This window comes from Gopherus flavomarginatus, chromosome 15, assembly GCF_025201925.1.
Source record: "Gopherus flavomarginatus isolate rGopFla2 chromosome 15, rGopFla2.mat.asm, whole genome shotgun sequence".
Classification (NCBI taxonomy): Eukaryota; Metazoa; Chordata; order Testudines; family Testudinidae; genus Gopherus; species Gopherus flavomarginatus.
The window spans coordinates 1,333,730-1,352,453 of NC_066631.1; the positions used below are offsets into that span (position 1 = coordinate 1,333,730).

The 18,724-nt window shown below is 55.4% G+C and overlaps 1 protein-coding gene across 4 annotated transcripts in view; it reads right to left on the reverse strand.

The window, feature by feature from the left end:
• Positions 1-18,724, reverse strand: part of SEC14L2 (SEC14 like lipid binding 2) — a 67,905-nt gene that overhangs the window by 20,223 nt on the left and 28,958 nt on the right. For 3 of the 4 annotated variants that reach the window (XM_050923855.1, XM_050923853.1, XM_050923854.1), the window contains exon 2: positions 10,479-10,554. Coding sequence is in view for 1 of the 4 variants with exons in the window: in XM_050923854.1 (XP_050779811.1) it covers positions 10,479-10,554 (76 nt within the window). In the remaining 3 variants the exon portion in view is untranslated. Of the gene's footprint in view, positions 1-10,478; positions 10,555-14,409; positions 14,463-18,724 lie in introns of all 4 variants that reach the window. The other variant, XM_050923852.1, reaches the window with a different exon arrangement.

Below are 18,724 nucleotides of genomic sequence, written 5' to 3' on the forward strand. Positions count from 1 at the left end.
AAGGGCAATGGATACTGGTACACAGGCACTGAGGTGACACTGGCCCAGCCCAAGGTGATGGCCCCAGATTGAGTGGTGCCTGATACATACCTGACCCTGAAGGGCTTGAGCGGGACCCCATTCAAGGTGCCCATGGCAAGTGTACATCTGAAATGAGGGGCCAAGGAGGGCCCCAAGGACGTGGGGGTGCACCACCGTTTGCTCACTGAGGTGTTGATGGGAGGTGACCTAGAGGATTGGCCAAGCAATCCCCAGAACGCCCTGGTCGTGACCCATAGCCAAAGCCGGTGAGGGGCACAACGCCCTGACGTCGAGGAGGGTACATCACTGGAGGCACAGGACCCTACTCTTTGCCCATCATAGAGCAGGCTTTTCAGAAGGCGGCTGTGGACATAGTAGGGCCTCTCAGCAAGACAATCCGGTCATGGAAGAAATACATTCTAGTGGTGGTAGATTTCACTACCCGTTGACCCAAGGCCTTGTCTTCTATCGAAGGAGACACAGGGACCATTTTCAGCTGAGTGGGGTTCCCTAAGGACGTCTTGACAGACCAAGGATCCAACTTCATGTCAGCCCTACTCTGGTGTTTGTGGGAGAAATGTGGGGTTCGGCACATCTGGGCCTCAGCATATCACCCCCAGTCCAATGGGCTGATGGAGAGGTGGATGATGCTGAATACCTTTATGAACCAGCACCCGCAGAATTGGGACAAGTATTTACCTTCCCTGCTGTTTGTGTACAGAGAAGTGCCCCAGGAGTCTACCGGGTTTTCGCCTTTTGAACTGTTACACGGAAGATAAGGAGGCCCCTGGACCTGATGAGAGACAAATGGAAGGGGAAGGCCACTCCCAATGGAGAATCAGTGGTGGAGTATATCTTTATCTTCCAAGAAAGACTTGCTGAGCTCATCGGCTTGGCCAAGGAGAATCTGGCCAGAGCCCAGAGGAAGCAGAAGGTCTGCTATGACCGCATGACACGGGCCCGCGCCTACACCACCGGGCAGGTGATGGTTCTTATCCCCGTGAGAAAACACAAACTACAAGACACCTGTGAAGGCCCTTTCAAGGTTGTCAAGCAATTAAATTAGGTAAACTATGTGGTGGGACTGTATAACCAGGCACACCACCACAGGGTGCACCACGTTAACATGATGAAGCCATATTATGATGGGGGAATGTGGTGCTGGCTGTGTGTAGGCATTGGAAGGGACAGGGAGATGACCCTTTAGTAGATCTATTCCCTGAGACAGGAGCTGGCTCCTCCCTGGAAACAATTCCCCTCTCTGATCAGCTAACACTTGCCCAGCAAGCTGAGATTAGAGGGGTGTTGCATTTGTACTGACAGCTGTTTTCCAACCAGCCTGGACTCACTAATCTGACTGTCCACCAGGTGGACACAGGATCGCATCCTCCTATAAGATGCTCCCTCTTCTGAGTCACAGGGAAAACTGCTCAGAACCTGGAAAGACAGGTCAGTGCATCTTCCAGCCCTTGGGCCTCTCTTGTGGTGCTGGTCTCCAAAAAGGATGGGTCAATCGGTTCTGTGTGGACTATTGGAAGCTTAATGCCATCACCATGTCCTCTACACTTGAAGCCTGGCCTTGCTGAGCCTGCCTGCCCACACCTGGTGTACCTGGCACAGAGGGGCAGGCCCCTGGGGTGTTTCTGGAGCAGGCCCAGTCCTTGCACTGCATCAGGATTAGGTGCAGCCTCACCGCTGAGTCCACGTCCCGGGGTCAAGCTGCACAGTGATCTTCCGCCCCGTGCAGCCAGTGGCCTGTGCTCCCCAATGCCATGCTGGAGCCTCCACATTTATTTGACAAATAAAATTTGCAGAATTTTAAAATAGTGTGTGCAGAATTTTTAATGTTTTGGTGCAGAATGTCCTCAGGAGTAAGAGCTGGAAGAAGCAGAGGGACAGACATTTAGTGAGGAAGCAATGGCAGAAATTGCACTAGAGTTGTGGTGAACAGGGCACTGCTGCAGGGGATCGTTGGATCTGGAAAGCAGCACCAGAGGCTAGAGGGCCAGGGAAAGCAGAAAAAGACACCAGCCAAGAAGGCCTGGGCACAGGTTCAAGGGTAGCTGTAGTGGGGGCAAGAACTTCTGTTGGACTTTGAGATTTACTTTGTTCATAAACCAGACCTCAAGGAGGGGTATTTTTTGCCACCAGAGAGCCTCTAGTGGAGCTTATTGATTTATTGGGAAAATGAGGCACAGTACCTCAGACCCACCCCAGGCGGTGAGGGGACACTCAGGCGGTGGTTTACCTATTATCACCATAGTTAGGACTGTACCTCCAGCTATGAGCGAGTTTGTACTGCACAGAGGATTCCTGCCATGGGAGCTCTCTGCATTTGTCTGGCCAGGTGCTGGAACGTTGCCCTTCTGGGCTGGGCTGGTTACAACCTTGCTTTCCAGCTCTGAGTGCCTGCACTCCCAGATTTAAAAGTAATGGTAAGGGCCAGTTCCCTCTCTGCCTATCGCTGCCTCCTGCCTGATCCTGCCCTGGGCTCCTCAGCCTGCTGTGGCGAGTATTTACATTCCTGCTCATGCTCTCACAAAGTACTAGAAATACTAGTGTCATGCCTGAGTTCAGGGAAACACAGGCCCAAACCTGGGAGCGACACATCCCCCCAGTTTTGGGGCAATGTCTGTCTTTGATGAAGTGTGTGCACAGCACCCAGCACAATGGAGCCAGACGTGACACAAGATTCTCTCTGGGTAGGGGCTGGACAGTGGTTTACATGACTTGGGAAGGGTTGGTTATTAATCAGAATCATGAGGATGATATGCTCATGTGTAACTCATTACAGCTACTCAGCACTAAAGTGATTGAACTTAATCTGAGAGTGCCCCTGCCTGGTAGGAAAGTATCACTATCCCCCAGGTCACAGATGGGGAAACCAAGGCACAGAGAGGTGAGGTCAGATGGGGTGTCAGTTGCAGAGCCAGGACTAGAACTCAGGAGCATCCTGACTCCTATAACAGGGTGGGCATAAGAACTAGTGGTCTTTTCATCAGTAGCTCTCAAAGGAGGTCAGTGTCATTATTCCCAATTTACAGATGGGAACACTGAGGTGCAGAGATGTTAAATGACTTGCCCAAGGTCATGCAGTAGAGACAGGACTAGAACCCACGTCCCCTAAGTCCCAGTCTGGTGCACTAAGAATATAAGAATGGGTGGACCATCTAGCCCAGTATCTGTCTACCGACAGTGGCCAATGCCAGGTGCCCCAGAGGGAGTGAACCTAACAGGTAATGATCAAGTGATCTCTCTACTGCCATCCATCTCCACCCTCTGACAAACAGAGGCTAGAGACACCATTCCTTACTCATCCTGACTAACAGCCATTTATGGACTTAACCACCATGAATTTATCCAGTTCCCTTTTGAATGCTGTTATAGTCCCAGCCTTCACAACCTCCTCAGGTAAGGAGTTCCCCAAGTTGACTGTGCGCTGTGTGAAGAAGAACTTCCTTTTATTTGTTTTAAACCTGCTGCCCATTAATTTCATTTGGTGACCCCTACTTCTTGTATTAGGGTACAGTGCCTCTCCTTAACAAGTACTGGTAAAGAGCTTTGAAGAGGAAGCGGGCTCAGGAGGTGCCAGCGGTTTCCCAGGATTCTCAGTGAATGGGAAATAAAGGGCAAGTTGTACTGATGTGTAAAATCGCTTTAAAGTACCTTCTTTCCCCCACCCCCCCCAGCCAGCAGGCTCTGCTGTTTGGAAGGAGGAGTTGGAATGTGACCCCAGGTTCAAGCCAAGGAAACTGGCCTGTGGTGCAGGGGTACACAGATCAAAGGCTTTACAACATCCCTCCCCCTTAATAGCTCCATTTATGATCTCTCTATGAAGAGCTGCTAGGGCTTAAATCCCCTGGGTTCTGTCCCAGAGCAGCTTTATCTCACTTCTGCAGGAGAGAGGGTGAACTGTGAGCTCATTTTATCACAGAAAGCTCTGTCACTTGCCCTTTCTCCAGTCGCAGTGCTTATCTGCTTTGTAAAGTCCAACAGGGAGAGCCTTCTTGGTAGCTTGTCAAGTGGGAGAATCTGCCCTAAGAAAAAGCACTGCAGCTATCTCCCAAGCCCTGCAGTGTTTGCTGGGGCAGTGTCCCCAATTGTCAGGACTTTATGCCCGAGCTCACGACATTCGGTGTCTTTTCGGCAAGTCCCAGCCTCCAAAGTCAAGTGATTAGGTGAGAATCACACCTAAGTAAGTTTCTGGCCCCTGGGTTTGTGGAGAATAGCCTAGCACCCAATATCCCCTAAAGCAGTAGTTCTCAAACTTTTGTACTGGTGACCCCTTTCAAATAGCAAGCGTCTGAGTGCGACCCCACTTAAAAATTAAAAACACTTTTTTATATATTTAACACCGTTATAAATGCTGGATGCAAATTGGGGTTTGGGGTGGAGGCTGACAGCTCGCGATCCCCCGTGTAATAACCTGACGACCTCCTGAGGGGCTCCAACCCCCAGTTTGAGAACCCCTGCCCTAAAGGCTCTGAAAGCAGATGGTACACAGAACAAACAGAAAGTTGATTGGATGCAGTGATGGTGCAGACCTGTTGTTCCCAGGATACTGGAGAGCCAAAGGGGATGAGGGAATATCTTTTGTTAGACCAACGTCTGTTGGTGGGAGAGAGACACTTTTGAGCTTACACAGAAGAAGAGCTGTGTGGAAGCCTGAAAGCTTGTCCCTCACCAAAAGACGTTGGTCCAGTGAGATATTACCTCAGCCACCTAGTTGCTCAGAAAGCTTACTAAGTCTGGTGATTTTGAAGGCAATGGTGGTTTTTTAAATTTAATATTTATGTTTAACACATGGGATTGGCACCACTGCTGTAGGGTGTGGAACCAGTACTGCAGATTACTCTGCTTTGTAGATACATGTGTTAAGACCCAATCCCATAAGTGGATCCACCCAAAATGACCATTATGTGAAAGCCGCCGTCCTGGCCAGTCCATAGGCACTGAAGCAGAGACACCCTGAGCTAAAAGCATGAGCTGCTGCAGCTTGGGCAAAAGAGCCTCAGCCTCATAGCTGGGGCAATACCAGACTCAAAGCAGCAGCAGATCAGGCAGAGAGGGAGCTCACACACACACACACACACACACACACACACACACACACACACACTTGCATCTAAGGTTACTGCCTCATTCATGTACTCTTCTTCCCCCACCCTAGGGCACCAGATGGATTTGAACCCATGATCTCTAGCATAGGAAGCAGGAGTCCTAAGCCAGCTGGCCTACTCTGGCATCCAAGTGGATCCCCAATGCTGCAGGGGAAGGAGTTCCCTTTGTTACAATGCTGGTCCCAACACTTAGGTTTGTAAAGAGCCCTGTATTTTAATGACAGAACAATGTAAATTTGGGGCTAAGCTGCCTGGGCCCATGCTGTCCAGCTGGGTGTTTACAAAGCAACTCTCCACCCATCAACTAAAAGCAGCCCGCTGCTTGGACAGACTGATCTCCCCAGCCCCTCCTGCTCTCAGTGGGTGCTGGGGGTACTCCACACCCGCTTAGACCAGAGGAGTGATCTCAGGGCCTTGTGGGTGTGTTTAGGGTCCTGGCTTCATGGGGCCAAGTGGAAAGATCCTGATCTTGGAGGGCCTCTCTTTGGAGCCTGCTACAGTGAGAGCCTGGGAGGTCAGAGCCTATGGGGGAGCTATGCAAAGGTAGGAAGGGTGGGTGGGCCAGTCAAGGAGAGGCAGGCACCCCCCAGCCCTCTGTGCTTTTAGAAGCCTCCCCCTAACACTGAGGCCAAGCAGACAGGACCCATAGAGCCCCTTGTACTGGGACTTGCCCTGGATCTGGCAGTGCATGGCCCAGCCACACTGGGCCCACCCAGCCGCAGGGGGATAGAAATCTCCCAGGTTAGGGCTGGACAAGTCTCTGAATTTTGGACTTTCCAAAACAGATAGCAGGAGAAAGAGGGAGGGAGGGAGGGAGGGAGTTCTCTGTGATAAAAGCGCTCACAGATCACTGCCCCGCCCCCTGCCAAGATAAGGCCCCTTGTCGGCCTTGTAGCCAGGCGGCCTGGCTCCCAGCCGCGCCTGAGACGGCCGAGCCAGAACGGATGCTGAAGTGGGCGGAGCCACTGCCACCTGTTCCCGCTCCGCGGAAGTCAAGGGGCGGGACAGGAAGTATAAAGGCCCAGCCCCAGCGCTCAGTTGGCTGCTGGAGAGGACAGATGCTGATGCCTTAGCTCCTGCTGGGCCGAGCCTGCCCCGCGCCCGCTGCCCCGCTGGGGACCGGCCGCCGAGCCTGGCCCCGCGCCCGCTGCCCCGCCGGGGACCGGCCGCCGAGGCTGGCCCCGCGCCCGCTGCCCCGCCGGGGACCGGCCGCCGAGCCTGGCCCCGCGCCCGCTGCCCCGCCGGGGACCGGCCGCCGAGCCTGGCCCCGCGCCCGCTGCCCCGCCGGGGACCGGCCGCCGAGGCTGGCCCCGCGCCCGCTGCCCCGCCGGGGACCGGCCGCCGAGCCTGGCCCCGCGCCCGCTGCCCCGCCGGGGACCGGCCGCCGAGCCTGGCCCCGCGCCCGCTGCCTCGCCGGGGACCGGCCGCCGAGCCTGGCCCCGCGCCCGCTGCCTCGCTGGGGACCGGCCGCCGAGGCTGGCCCCGCGCCCGCTGCCCCGCGGGGGACCGGCCGCCGAGCCTGGCCCCGCGCCCGCTGCCCCGCGGGGGACCGGCTGAGGCTGCCTCTTGCCCGGTATCCCGAGGACCAGTCCCGCTTACCCGGCACTCAGTATCCTGAGGAGCCCATGGTGTGGGATGTTGCGGAAGACGCAGGTGACACACAGGTACCAATGAGGGGGAGATTGGAAGTGGCCCGGGGGTAGCTGACCCTAGTCTGGCTCCAGGAGACCCCGAACCAATGTCAGTGGGTTGTGGCCAGGATCCCCACCGAGACAGCAGCGGACTGCCTGCCGCTGCTAGGGCCCCGGGCTGGGACGCAGTGGAGTGGGAGGGCCTGCGTCCCCCCCTGCCACCCGTGCAGGGGTGGCAGACTCCCCCTCTCGCTGGCCTGAGGAGGCCTTTCTTATAGACTTTGAACTGTTGTTTGCTCAGCCCTTGCCTAAGGGTCTGAGCCTTGAACTGCTTGTTGCCCCGCCCTGCCCGAGGGCCTGGGCTTATACACTGTTTGTTTGCTCAGCCCTGCCTGAGGGCCTGAGCTCCTGACTGTTTCCTGCCTCACCAGGCTAATTCGACAGCCCATCCAACTCGTGTAGCAAGGCGGCCTGGCTCCCAGCTGCACCTGAGAGGGCCAAGCCCCCCCCCCCCCCCCAGCGGACCCTTACAGGCCTCTGATATCGGCCTGATCTGTACCAACCCACGCAGCTTCCTGCAGCTAGCCCAGAGCCATCCAGAACACACCTGCTAGGGAAATAAAAGCTCCCTGATGGGGCAGGGCCGTCTTTGCTCTGCAGAGTGATGTGCATCCTGGCCGCCAAGCCCCTGCTCTTTTCTCCCAGGGGCAGATCCTTTCCCTGCCTCCCCATATGGACACACTCCCTGTCCATTTGTTACTCGAAGGCGAAGATGCCATGGCTGCCACTGGGATGCTGTTAGTCTTTGTTCCCTGCTTGGCTCTAACTGTGGGCTGTCCCACTGGTGCCCCTGGCTGGGAATCAGACCTGAGGATCCCCCCCAGGACTCAGGCTACATGTGAGAGGAGCAGCAGGGCTGGAAACACTCAGGCCTGGGTGCTCAGAAAGCCATGTGTCCCCAAAAGCCAAGTCAGCCCATTCATGCCCCAGACAGAGCAGGCTGGCTCTGTCATGGCCAGGGCCCAGACCTCTCACGGAGCTGAGCTCTTAGCCCTTTCCCCCTGGGTTCCCTGCTACAGGGCTGGCTTGGGCCACAGCTAATACAACCAAGAAATGCAGCTAGCTCCCTGTGCCTGCTCCCTGTGCCTGTGTGTAACCCAAAACCACAGCTGCCCCAGACAAAAGAGCAGCTTCTCCCTCCCACAATCCAGATCCAGTTCCAGTTCCCACACTAGAACCATCTTCCATTGCACCCGGACACTGGCAGGTGTGTGGGGCCCCTAATCCTGGGCTGCCCTACCTGTTCTGCCACTGCCTGCACAGGGGGTCAGATTGCTCTGCTGTTCTCTGAGAGAAACCAGCAGCTTAAAGATAAACCCGATATTCCAGGGCTGCTTGGAGCCTGGGGTCTGAATCCTACAGCAAAAGCCCATGGGTGTCCTCATGGTGCTAAGGGATTTCCTCTTCCCCCTCCTCTCAGGGGCTCTGCAGGGGAATTCCCCCACACACCCCCTCGCCATTCCTTCCTCTTGTGCCCAAGGAGGCATTTCCCCCTTTCCCTGCGCAGTGGTGACAAGCCCCCACTCCCTCTGTGAGGCAAACCTAAAACCAGGGGTGAAAGTAACTTAAAGGACTTGCCAGTACTCTGGAATCTGGAGGAGGGGCGTGGCCTCCACCGGAAGAGGCGGAGCCTTTAGATCCCCAGGCTCTTTAAATCAGGATTTAAAGGGCCTGGGGCTAGGGCTGTGGTAGCAGCAGCTAAGAGCCCCAAGGCCTTTAAATCACCCCCTGAGCTCCCAGCTGCAGAGGTGGCTGGAAGCCCTGGGGTTTGGGGGCAATTTAAATGGGGGGATTTAAAGGGCCTGGGGCTCTAGCTGCTGCTACCACAGCAGAGCCCTGGGCCCTTTAAATTGCCGATGGAGCCCCAGAGCTCCAGCAGCAGGGCCCAGGGCTCCTGTGGCCACTACCCTCCAGGGCCCTTTAAATAGTCTCCAGAGCCCTGCCGCTGGAGCCCTGGGGTAGCGGTGGCAGGGCTCCGGTGGCTATTTAAAGGGCCCAGGGTGGTAGAGGCAGTGGGAGCCCTGAATTCTTTCAATAGCCACTAGAGCCCCGCAGCCGCTACCCCAGGGCTCCGGCAGGCTCCGGGGGCTATTTAAAGGACCCAGGCCCTGTAAATTGTCCCGGAGCCCTGGGGTAGTGGCAGTGGGGCTCCAGCAGCGATCTGAAGGGCCCGGGGCGGTAGCAGCGGCAGGAGTCCTGGGCCCTTTAGTGGCTGCAGGGCTCAGGTGGCGATTTAAAGGGCCCTGGGCTCCAGCCCTTTAAATTGCTGCCTCAGGAAGCCGGTCCACTCTGGTATTGGGCACCAGCTCTTGCCAGCAGAGGTGGCAGGTTTGTAGAAATTTTGGTGGTGTCCAGAACCTGCCCCTGCCCAAACTCTGCCCCCTCCAATTCTACCCCCCACCTGCCCAAGCCTCTGGGAGGGAGTCTGAGTGGGGGAGAAGGTCTGGGGTGCAGGCCCTGGGCTGATGCAGGAGGGGTGCAGGCTCTGGGAGGGAGTTTGGGGATGGGAGGGAGTGTGGAGGGAGGAGGTGCAGGGATGAGGACTGTGCGGTGAGGCTGGGGGTGGATTTGGGATGTGGCTGGGGATGAGGGGTTTGGGGTGTGGGACAGGACTCAGGGCTGAGGCAGAGAGTTAGCGTGCAGGGGGATGAGCGCTGGGGCTGAAGGGTTTGGGGTGTTGGAGAGGCTCAGGGCTAGGACAGAGAGTTGGGGTGCGGGGGATGAGGGCTGTGACTGGGGGTGTGGGCTCTGGGGTGGGGCAGGGCTGGGGATGAGTTTGGGGTGCAGGCAGGCTGCCCTGGGGCTGGAGCCAGAGAGGAGGACTCCCCCCAGCCCTTTCCCTGCTGGCAGCAGCGAGATCTGGGGTAGTGACCCCCTTCTCCCCCCCCCCCCCGGCAGCACACTCACGCCCCCATCACTGCACATGCTCCTAGGGCTCCTCTCAGGTCCAGGAATCCCCCCCATCTTCCCTGTGGTGGGTGCCATGCTGGGGGAGGGGGGGCACTGCCATCACATGTGCAGCTCCTCCCCTGCTGCTGCCCCTCACTGGGGCTGCCCTTGCTCAGCGTGGGGAAAGAGCAGTGACTGCGGGCAGGGGGTGGCTGTACCGGTGGAGGGTCCCACTGGAAAATGAAAGGGTCTGAGGGGGAATGGCAGCCTGCCCTGGCAGTAGTGAGGGGGGCACTAGGACCCTGTGGCGGCAGTTAATGCAGGCAGGCAGCATGGAGCTGCAGGGGATGGGACCCAGGGAGGTGCATGGGGGCAGCAAAGGGGGGCTGGAGCACACTCAGGGGAGGCCGGGGGGAGACCCAAACCTGAACATTTGTGGAGCTGGGCTCTCGGACCCTCAATTTTGTTGGAGCCAGGAGGCAGAGTCAGAGAGGGGGAGAGTGCTCCATTTTCTTGCCGGTAACTACTGCACTTTTTCTTACCAGTCCTCTGTACCTGCCCATACCGGCTTACTTTCACCTCTGCCTAAAACACCGCAGGCAAACTCAGGCCCGGCCATTTTCTTCCTGTCTCCCAGGAGTGGGAACAACAAGAAAGCTCCAGCAGTGGCTCAGTGCCTGCGGCTGATCTCGGCTCAAGGGGCAACTAAAGCTAGCTTGGCCCCACACCGCATCTCCCCCTTCCTCCAGCCCGTTACCTCTGAGCCAGCGCAGGAGGAAGTAGTCGTCATGACTGGGAAGGGAGGGCAGCACATCCTGGAGGTTCTCACGGAACTGCAGAGAGAAGAGGAGCGGGGACCGCGTCATGGGCACTTCCCAGTGCAGGATCAGCAAAGCTGGAGGCACCAGCTGGGCCCCGCAGAGCCCACAAATTCAGTGTCTCAGTACAGAGGCCAGGACTTCTCACCCAGCCCCCATGACCTGCCCCCCCGCCCCATCCCAAGGTGCTGGGCCCTGGGACTCCCAAGGTTGATCTCACGGTTAGACTTTAGTCAGGGCAGGGGCAAGGAGGAGGTAGACTCCCAAGGGGCACGTTGCATGCAACTGCCCAGGAAGTGCCCAGCTGCCAGGCCGCAGACAGCCCCATGTCTGCCCTGCCATCTGGCCAAGGCCTCTCACAAGTTTGAGCTGTTTCCCTTGACTGCTAAGACTGAAGGGCAAAGTGACTGCTGAGCAAGTCTACAGCAGGACATGTCTCCTGCATGGGCTTTGCGTTCCCGGAGCTGGGGGCTGCAGAACAGCAAAAGGCCTGCACCCAGTGTTTGGGCCCCAAGTGGAGATGACCAGACCGCAGTGACTTGTGGGGGGGCCCTCTCCCTTTCTGACATCACTTATGCCACAGGCCAGGATGGCTGCAGGCACAGGAGTATGGGGGGGGGGGCAGCAGGGAGCTGTCTAATGAGGAGCTCTTCACCATGGCAACGTACCCCTGCCCCTTGAGATCAGGGTTTCAGGGAAGACCCTGTAGAAGTGGAAAAGACCCATTAGGTCCCATCTAGTCCAGCCCTCTGGGCTGGAGACAGAGTTATTCTATCTCCAGTTTAGCTGCAGGGTCCTATGGGAGGCACTTCCACCACCTCCTCGGCAGGCCTCTCCACAGCTCCAGAGATCTTGCTGGTGGGGTGTTTCCCTGCTGCTCCTTTCTAATGCGTCACTCTGAAGGGGCATTCAGCTCCTTACACAGCAGCCTACGCAGCACAACTGCCTGTGGGGCTGACATCCTTCAGACACCTACCCCCGCAAGTTAATATTTCAGTCCTGTAACTCATCCCCACCCCTGAGGTTCAGTGCCCTGGGGTTCAGCTTCGGTCTCTCCTTCGCAAGGGCATTTCAGTACGTTCATTGACAGCGCTCTGGACACAGCTCTGGTTTTCACGCTGCCGCTGCCAGATCAAGGCCTTGGTCCTGATCATCAAAGCCATGGGCCAGTGAGGAGCCAGCTCATCAAGGCCCGTTCCCCAGCGATCTTTTGTGCTGTGATCCTTCTGCCACTTGGGCACCGCAACAGGGTTGTTACTGATCCTTGGAACAGCCCTTGCGTAAGGGGACTCCCTGGCCAGCATAAGAGATGTGGTGGGAAAGGGGGCTTGGCCTCAGCCCTGGGGCTCCTGTAATTTAAACTGGGGCTACCCAGGCCCAGACTGCCCTGGGAATAGGGGGAAACCAAAGGCAGTTTAAAGGCACAAGCAGGAAGCGAGCAATGAAGAAGCAGGGCTACTGGTCACTCAGCCCGCTGCGCTCCTTGGGAAGTGCTGGCACAGAGCCCAGGCAGGGGGGAGATGGGGTCTGGTCTGGCTGTGGAATCAAGCTGCCCATGAGATGAGCCTAACCCAGGGTCTGACCGTCCATGGGGGAGCGCACGGGGCCAACCTCTGGGATCAAGCCTTCCTGCCCTAGCTGGACTGCCAGTCACCACAACACTCCCCCGTCCACAGCAACGCTTCCCCAAACCACCCCAGGCACAGCTTCCTGGAGGGGCCAAACACAGCATGAAATCTACTGGGGGCCTCCCTATACCTGGCTAACTAACCAGCTCAGCCTTGGACGTGGCTGTGAGGGGAACCAGATGGGGTCCTGGAGTCTGTTTAATGCCTTGCAGTGCTGGGGGCAGGGCAGCACATCCCACCCCATGACCAGGGATGCTTGTCATGCTCAACAGTGGCTCCTTCTGGCCAAGTGAGGAAAAAGCATAGCTGAGCTGGAAGGGAAATGGGGGTAGCCCTGATCTCAGTCTCCCAAAAGGGGAGGCATTAAAGCAATCTTTAGGGGTCTAAAAGGGTCTCTAGGGTTCCTGAAGGAAACCTTCAGGTGCTAGCATAGGGCACAAAGGCACGTGGATGGCGGCATGTGTTGGCAATTTGTGTTGGAGGCAGCATTTCTCTCCTTGGGCCAGCAGTTCTCATCTGAATCACAGAGCTGGCCCCTGCTCAAGATATGGAGAATGGGGGGTTAATGGCTGGGAATTGCTATGCATGCAACATTGGCATCAGTTTGAGAGGCAGCAGGGGAGCCAAGCAGTTGGCCTTGCATCAATTGCAAAGCCAACATGGGGTGCAAAGGGCAGGGGAGGAATCAGTCCCAAGTAATAGATGTATAAGTTAAGCCTGAGCCTGCAGGTCAGCTGATTTCCCCCCGCTTCCCAGGACACACACACCAGGGTCAGTCACAGCTGCATCAGGGCAATGAACAGCATAAATCTCAGAGGGGCAGAGCACTCTAAGTCCTTCCCTTCCCTTCTTAATGGGGCTGGTTAGATTATTGTGGTCTGAAATTAGGTGTAATTAAATCTGGGATTAATTCCTTTGCCTTGAGAACAGCAACACGGAGGGGCCGTGCAAAGGGAGGATAGAATGAAAGCCCAGCAGTAGCTCTGGGAAGCAGGAGAGGAGAATTTCCAAAGATCTGTTGTCAATTAATGCTGTGCCCACTCTGATTCCTTGAACCAAAGATATTGCACAATAGAGATTTCAATTATGTGCAACTATGCATCAGATCAGACCCTCTGCAGAGAATATAACACTTCTCAGTTGGCAAAACTTCCCTGACCTTACAAGTGCTTAAAATCCATCTCTCTCTAACTCCACCATCTAAAATACCACCTCCATCCTCAATGATCTCGTCCCAGTTTGTCTCTTATAATATAAAAACAAGGGGACCTCCCAAGGCATTAAAAGGCAACACAGCTAAAACTGATAGGAGGAAACACTTTAAATGTCTAATTCATCTTGCATCCGACGAAGTGGGTATTCACCCACAAAAGGTCATGCTCCAATACGTTTGTTAGTCTATAAGGTGCCACAGAACTCTTTTCCGCTAATTCATCTCTGGAGCTCACTGCCACAAGACACAGGTGAGGTAAACAGTTTGATAGCGTTTTGAAAAAAGTGTAAGGTGTTTATAGTGATGATGGGAAAGAATAAAAATGTGTAAAGGAGATCAACTTTCCTGCTCCAAAGTATAACCGCACACCCAGAAATACATGGCTAGAAATGGCCCCCAATGGGCTTGTTATTCTTAAGGTCCACATTTTCGAGACCATCCCTGATTTTGGGTGCTGATTTGAGACATGATTTTCCAAGTGCTGAGTACTACCAACCTAATTTGAAACCAAGGGAGCTTTGGGCCCCCAGCATCCCTGGAAATTTGGCCTCAGATCTCTCAGCACCCGCAGCCTGGGAGGCAACTTTGGAAAATGTGGCATTATTGTCCCTTATCGAAGGGTTTTGATGTCTGCTTCTGAAGTATCTGATGCTGGCCACTGCCAGAGCCAGGACACTGAACTAGAGGGACCTTGGGCCTGTTCCAGGCTAGCAACTCCTCTGTCCTGCTACAACTTGGGTCAAAAAGGCAGAGGAGTCTCCAAATTGCCCCTGACATTACAGCACATGGCAGGTTCCAGCTTCACCTCAAAGGGAGAGACTTGGACATCCCCAGTCTGTCACTGGGGTCCTGGTTTGTTTGAAGTTTCTGTGTCTACATATTTAAAATCAATTGTAAGCAGTAGCGCAAGATATTGGCTTGACAACCCAGCAGGCCCTACATTTAGGCACAGAAGAGGTCAAACAGCCAGTGACAGGATAAACTGCCCCCTTTCCCCATCACTGGTACGCCAGTGTGCCAGGAATTCACCTCTTGGTGTGAGGGAGGATTCAGTTACTGGGCCAGGCACAGACATGCCAAACCTATGGGGGAAAAAAACACAGAAATTGGGCTTGTTTTTGACTTAATTGGCTTGTGAGTTGCTTGTTGGCTAGTTTTTGGCTTGTAGCTTGTTGCTTCTATCTTTTGATCAGCTCCCACTAAGCAGGGGCAAGGAGAGGCAAGGAGGGAGAGAGAGTCAGGGGTGCACAGCAGCCAGCACAGCAGGCCCACCATAGTCCCAGACTGCACGCCAGGGAGATCTAGTCACATAGAGTATTGGGGTTCTCAGGGATTGGCTTGTTTTGAAATGGGATTAGCTTGATTTTTAGCTTATTGTCAAAGTCAGGGTGCTTATTTACCATGTGAAAGTTGGCAACTGTGGCCAGGCAGTCATTCATCCCTCTGCTGAGGCTGAATCATTCTGGGTTTCATGTGGACACCAATGCATTTCACAGAGGGCCCTGTATGGCTGTTAGACAACAGTGACTCTTAGCTGCAGCTGAGCTGGGATCCATGTTCCAGGACCCTTTAAAGGAAGACACGCATCGTAGTTTGGAATGATGCAACAGATCATCAAAACCAACTGAACCACATCCAGAAATAAATCAGTATGGAATCGGATTCTCCCTGCCCTGCCCCTTGGGAGATCGCTGACACCTGTGCAAAAGAGGTGTGTGTGAAATGCTGCCCAGCAACTTGCACAGGGGTCAAAGGCCACGTAAGGTGCAAGAATCAGGCTCCTGGGTCTAACACCAGAAACCTTTCCTATGCCAGTTGCCATAGCCTTGTAAACTCTGTGGAGCTGAGACTTCCTCTGATGAATGCAGGTTTCAGTGGGGAAGGCAGCCACTTTTGAATGCTGTTTCGAGGTGACTTTCAGATGATCTTTAGGGGAGCTATGAATGTAGTTCTACACTAAGTTACTGTCACTTGGACTTGTTTACTTTCTAGACAGACAGAAGGACCTGGACTTGTATATGATAATTAGCTGCAATCCCTCCCTCACTCCCACACAAATATACCACAGAGAGCTCCTGGGATGTCCCACTCTTAACCCATGGCCTCCCTCTCCCTTGAATGCCAGGAAGTGGGATGAGGGAGAGGTTTCCCTGCCAGCCAGCATCTCTTGCTTTCTTTTTATTTTAACTTGAAAGTTCCATTGAAACTGACAGGAGGAGTCATGAAAACCGGCTGATGAGAAGAATGCAAAATAGAATTGTTGAGCGCACACGGCACTTCTAGGGCTGCCAAGGCTCCCCAAGCACTAATGAATACTCATGGCTTCCCCAGAGAAGTAGGGAAATAGAATTGTTCCTATTTTATAGCCGGGGAAACTGAGGTACAGTGTTTAAGTGACTTGCCAAAGTCTATGCAGGTAGAGCTGCAAACAGACTCCAAATCTCCCAGGACCCACTCACACACCTTACCTACAAGGCTGTTCTTTATTCCTTAGAGGAACAGGTTTAAACCCCTATAGCACATGCACTCTTCAAATGCAGTGGGGGCTGGTTCTCCACCACCTTGTGCCATCATTAGCACCTTATGCCCAGTGCATGTAAAAATGCTACCAAAATTCCCTTCCCCATTTACATCTGTGGTGGAACTTCCTGCTCACGCTGCATACCTGGCTCAGGGGTCTGCAGGAAGGGGGCTAGCCGGAGCTCATTGGGGGTGGGTGCAGTTTGCCTTCATGCACAGATCCCTGCCCCTACCTGCCTGTACATACACTGAAGCAGCTGCTGTACGACAAAGCCACGTTTTGCTCCCCCAGATTGACAAACACGCATTCAAAGCTGACAGCTCTTCCCTCTGAACACACTGGGGAAGCGGTTCTCTCAGTCCAGCTGAGAACTCCCTTGCTCTGTACAGGGAGCTCTGAGCCAGTGGCTGCCACCAGCAATGCTCCCAGGTATTTGTAATACTGGTGGGGGATTGTATGGATGTATGTTTGTATCCAGCAATGCTGGACAGCAGAAGAGGGGCCTTTTCCTTTAACACCCCCCTCAGCCCTCTCTTCCCTTCCTAAGTTCAGTACAGATGTGTCTGAGTTCGCATCAAAGGAAGAGCAGTTTCATAAAAGGCCCCCACAGGTGCACGTTGGGACAGAGAATAGGAAAGAGCAAATGTGTGCAGAAGGGCAAGGGAGAGGAAGATGGGAAGGTGGGGTGAAAGGCACAAAGGAGGCAGGAAAGGCTCAAGGTTTACAATGAGAGGAACACATTGGGGGCAAAGAAGCAACCATGTGAGTTAAACCACTTCTTCCTGTCTGGCCTTGCAAGAGGCCCTATGATATGGGGCAGGAGCACTGGCTGTGGAGGGGCTCAGAGCTACTCCCGTCCAAACACTTCTCTCTAGGAGCTGCAGGGACCAAGACATTACGCTTCACTATGCAAAGGCCCAGCTACTCCTGTCCAGGGAGGAATTGGCACTGCAGGAATGGTGGGGGCTGTGGGGCAGCTCCCAGCCTGTCCCTGCAGGAGAACAGGGTAGTGGTGCTTCGTGCAGCGAGGACCCTGCAGCTGTGCACTCACCTTTCATTCAGAAGCTGCTTAAGGAACAATTGCCAAGTAATCAGCCTGCAGCCATGAGCCTTTTCCACCAGATACAGGCCGTGAATACTCCCTTGTGTCCAGTCCCTTCCGCTAGTCGCCAGGCAACCACATGCCCCAGTGGGGGTGCCAGATCCGTCACCTCCAGGGCCCAGCAGCGTCCCATTTCCTACTAATGACACATCTCAGGGTACGGAGGGTGTGGGGGAGTCCTATTCCTACTCACCCTGAGAACTTCCTCTGCTCCTTCTGCACAGTCTAGAGGGAACTCATTAGAGGCTCGTCAGCCCCCAGAAACCCAGCATGATCATGCTCCCAAGAGCCTGGTGCCTCTGCCAACACTTTCTGTGCTAATCACAGCTGGGACTGCCACTCACTCCCCAGACAGGCTCCTGTGTGAGTCAGCTCCTGGTTCTGGCCTGGGCTGCTCCAGGCACCTTAGTCCCACAGGTGCTGGGTGCTGAGGAGCAGGAGAAATCTCCTTGCAGGATGGTCCTGTGCAGGGTTACCAGATAGCAACTGTGAAAAAACAGGACTAGGGGTGGGGGGTAATAGGTGCTTATATAAGAAAAAGTCCCAAAAAACAGGACTGCCCCTTTAAAAAAATGGGACATCTGGTCACCCTAGTCCTGGGTGCAGGGAGATTTGAAATCTTGTTTACAGCCTGCGGGTGAGGTCAGGTAAACTGCCTCCCGGTCAGCCTGGGGGCACAGATGCGCTTTCTCCCAGTCTCTTGCACCCCTCTAAGACCCCTGCTTCTATCTAGGTCAGGGAAGCGGGAGGGGCTGCGAGCTCGGCCTGACCGGTGCTCCAGGCGCTGCACAGCGGCATCGGCAGCGTGGCCTGGCTCCCGCTGAGCAGCGCGGCTGTAACGCCACCAGCCACCCGCAGGCAGGTAAGGGGGCAGGGATCAGGGGGGTTGGATAGAGGGCAGGGGAGTTCGGGGGGGTGATCGGTGGTGGAGGAGTTGATGGGGTCGGCACGGTCAGAGGGTGGGGAACAGAGGAGTTGAATGGGGGCAGGGGTCCCGGGCCGGCTGTCAGGAAGGAGAGGGAGGTTGGATGGGGGGCAGTCAGGGGCAGGGGTTCCAGGGGCAGTCAGGGGACAGGGAGAAGGGGTAGTTGGATGGGGCAGGGGTCTCAGGGGGCCATGAGGAATGAGAGGAGGGGTTGGATGGGGTGGCAGGGGGCAGTCAGGGGACAAGGAAGGGGGTGGATGGGGCAGGGGTCCTGGGGGGGGCATCAAGGAATGCGGGGGTTTGGATGGGGCAGGAGTCCCAGGGAGTGGGGGCAGGCCACGACCCCCTTGCGGGGAGAGGAGGGAACTGGTTGTTTAGATTTTGGCAGCTCATCACTGGCCGCGGGGGTGGGGGGGCTGAGGAGGCGAGCGGGCAGGCAGTGGTGGGGGGTGAATAGGCGAGTCAGGGAGGGGGGAGCTGAGAAGGTGAGGGGGGGCAGGCGAGCTGGGGGGTGGGGGGCTGAGGTGAGCAGGCGGCAGGGGGCTGAGACGAGCTACGAGTGAGGTGGGTGACCTGTTCTACTGATCTGGCCTGGTTCCCATCCCCTCTCCAAGGGTCGCAGCTCTCTGGAGGTGCTGCCTTCCTCATCCACACCTCCTTCATTCAACAGGGCAATTGATTACAAAGTGGGGGGAAGATCTTATTCTACTTCTAGCAAAAAGACATTTTCTTTTACCTTAATTACACTACCTTAGGGGCCCCCTATAACATATTACCAAGGTTCAATACCGCTGTT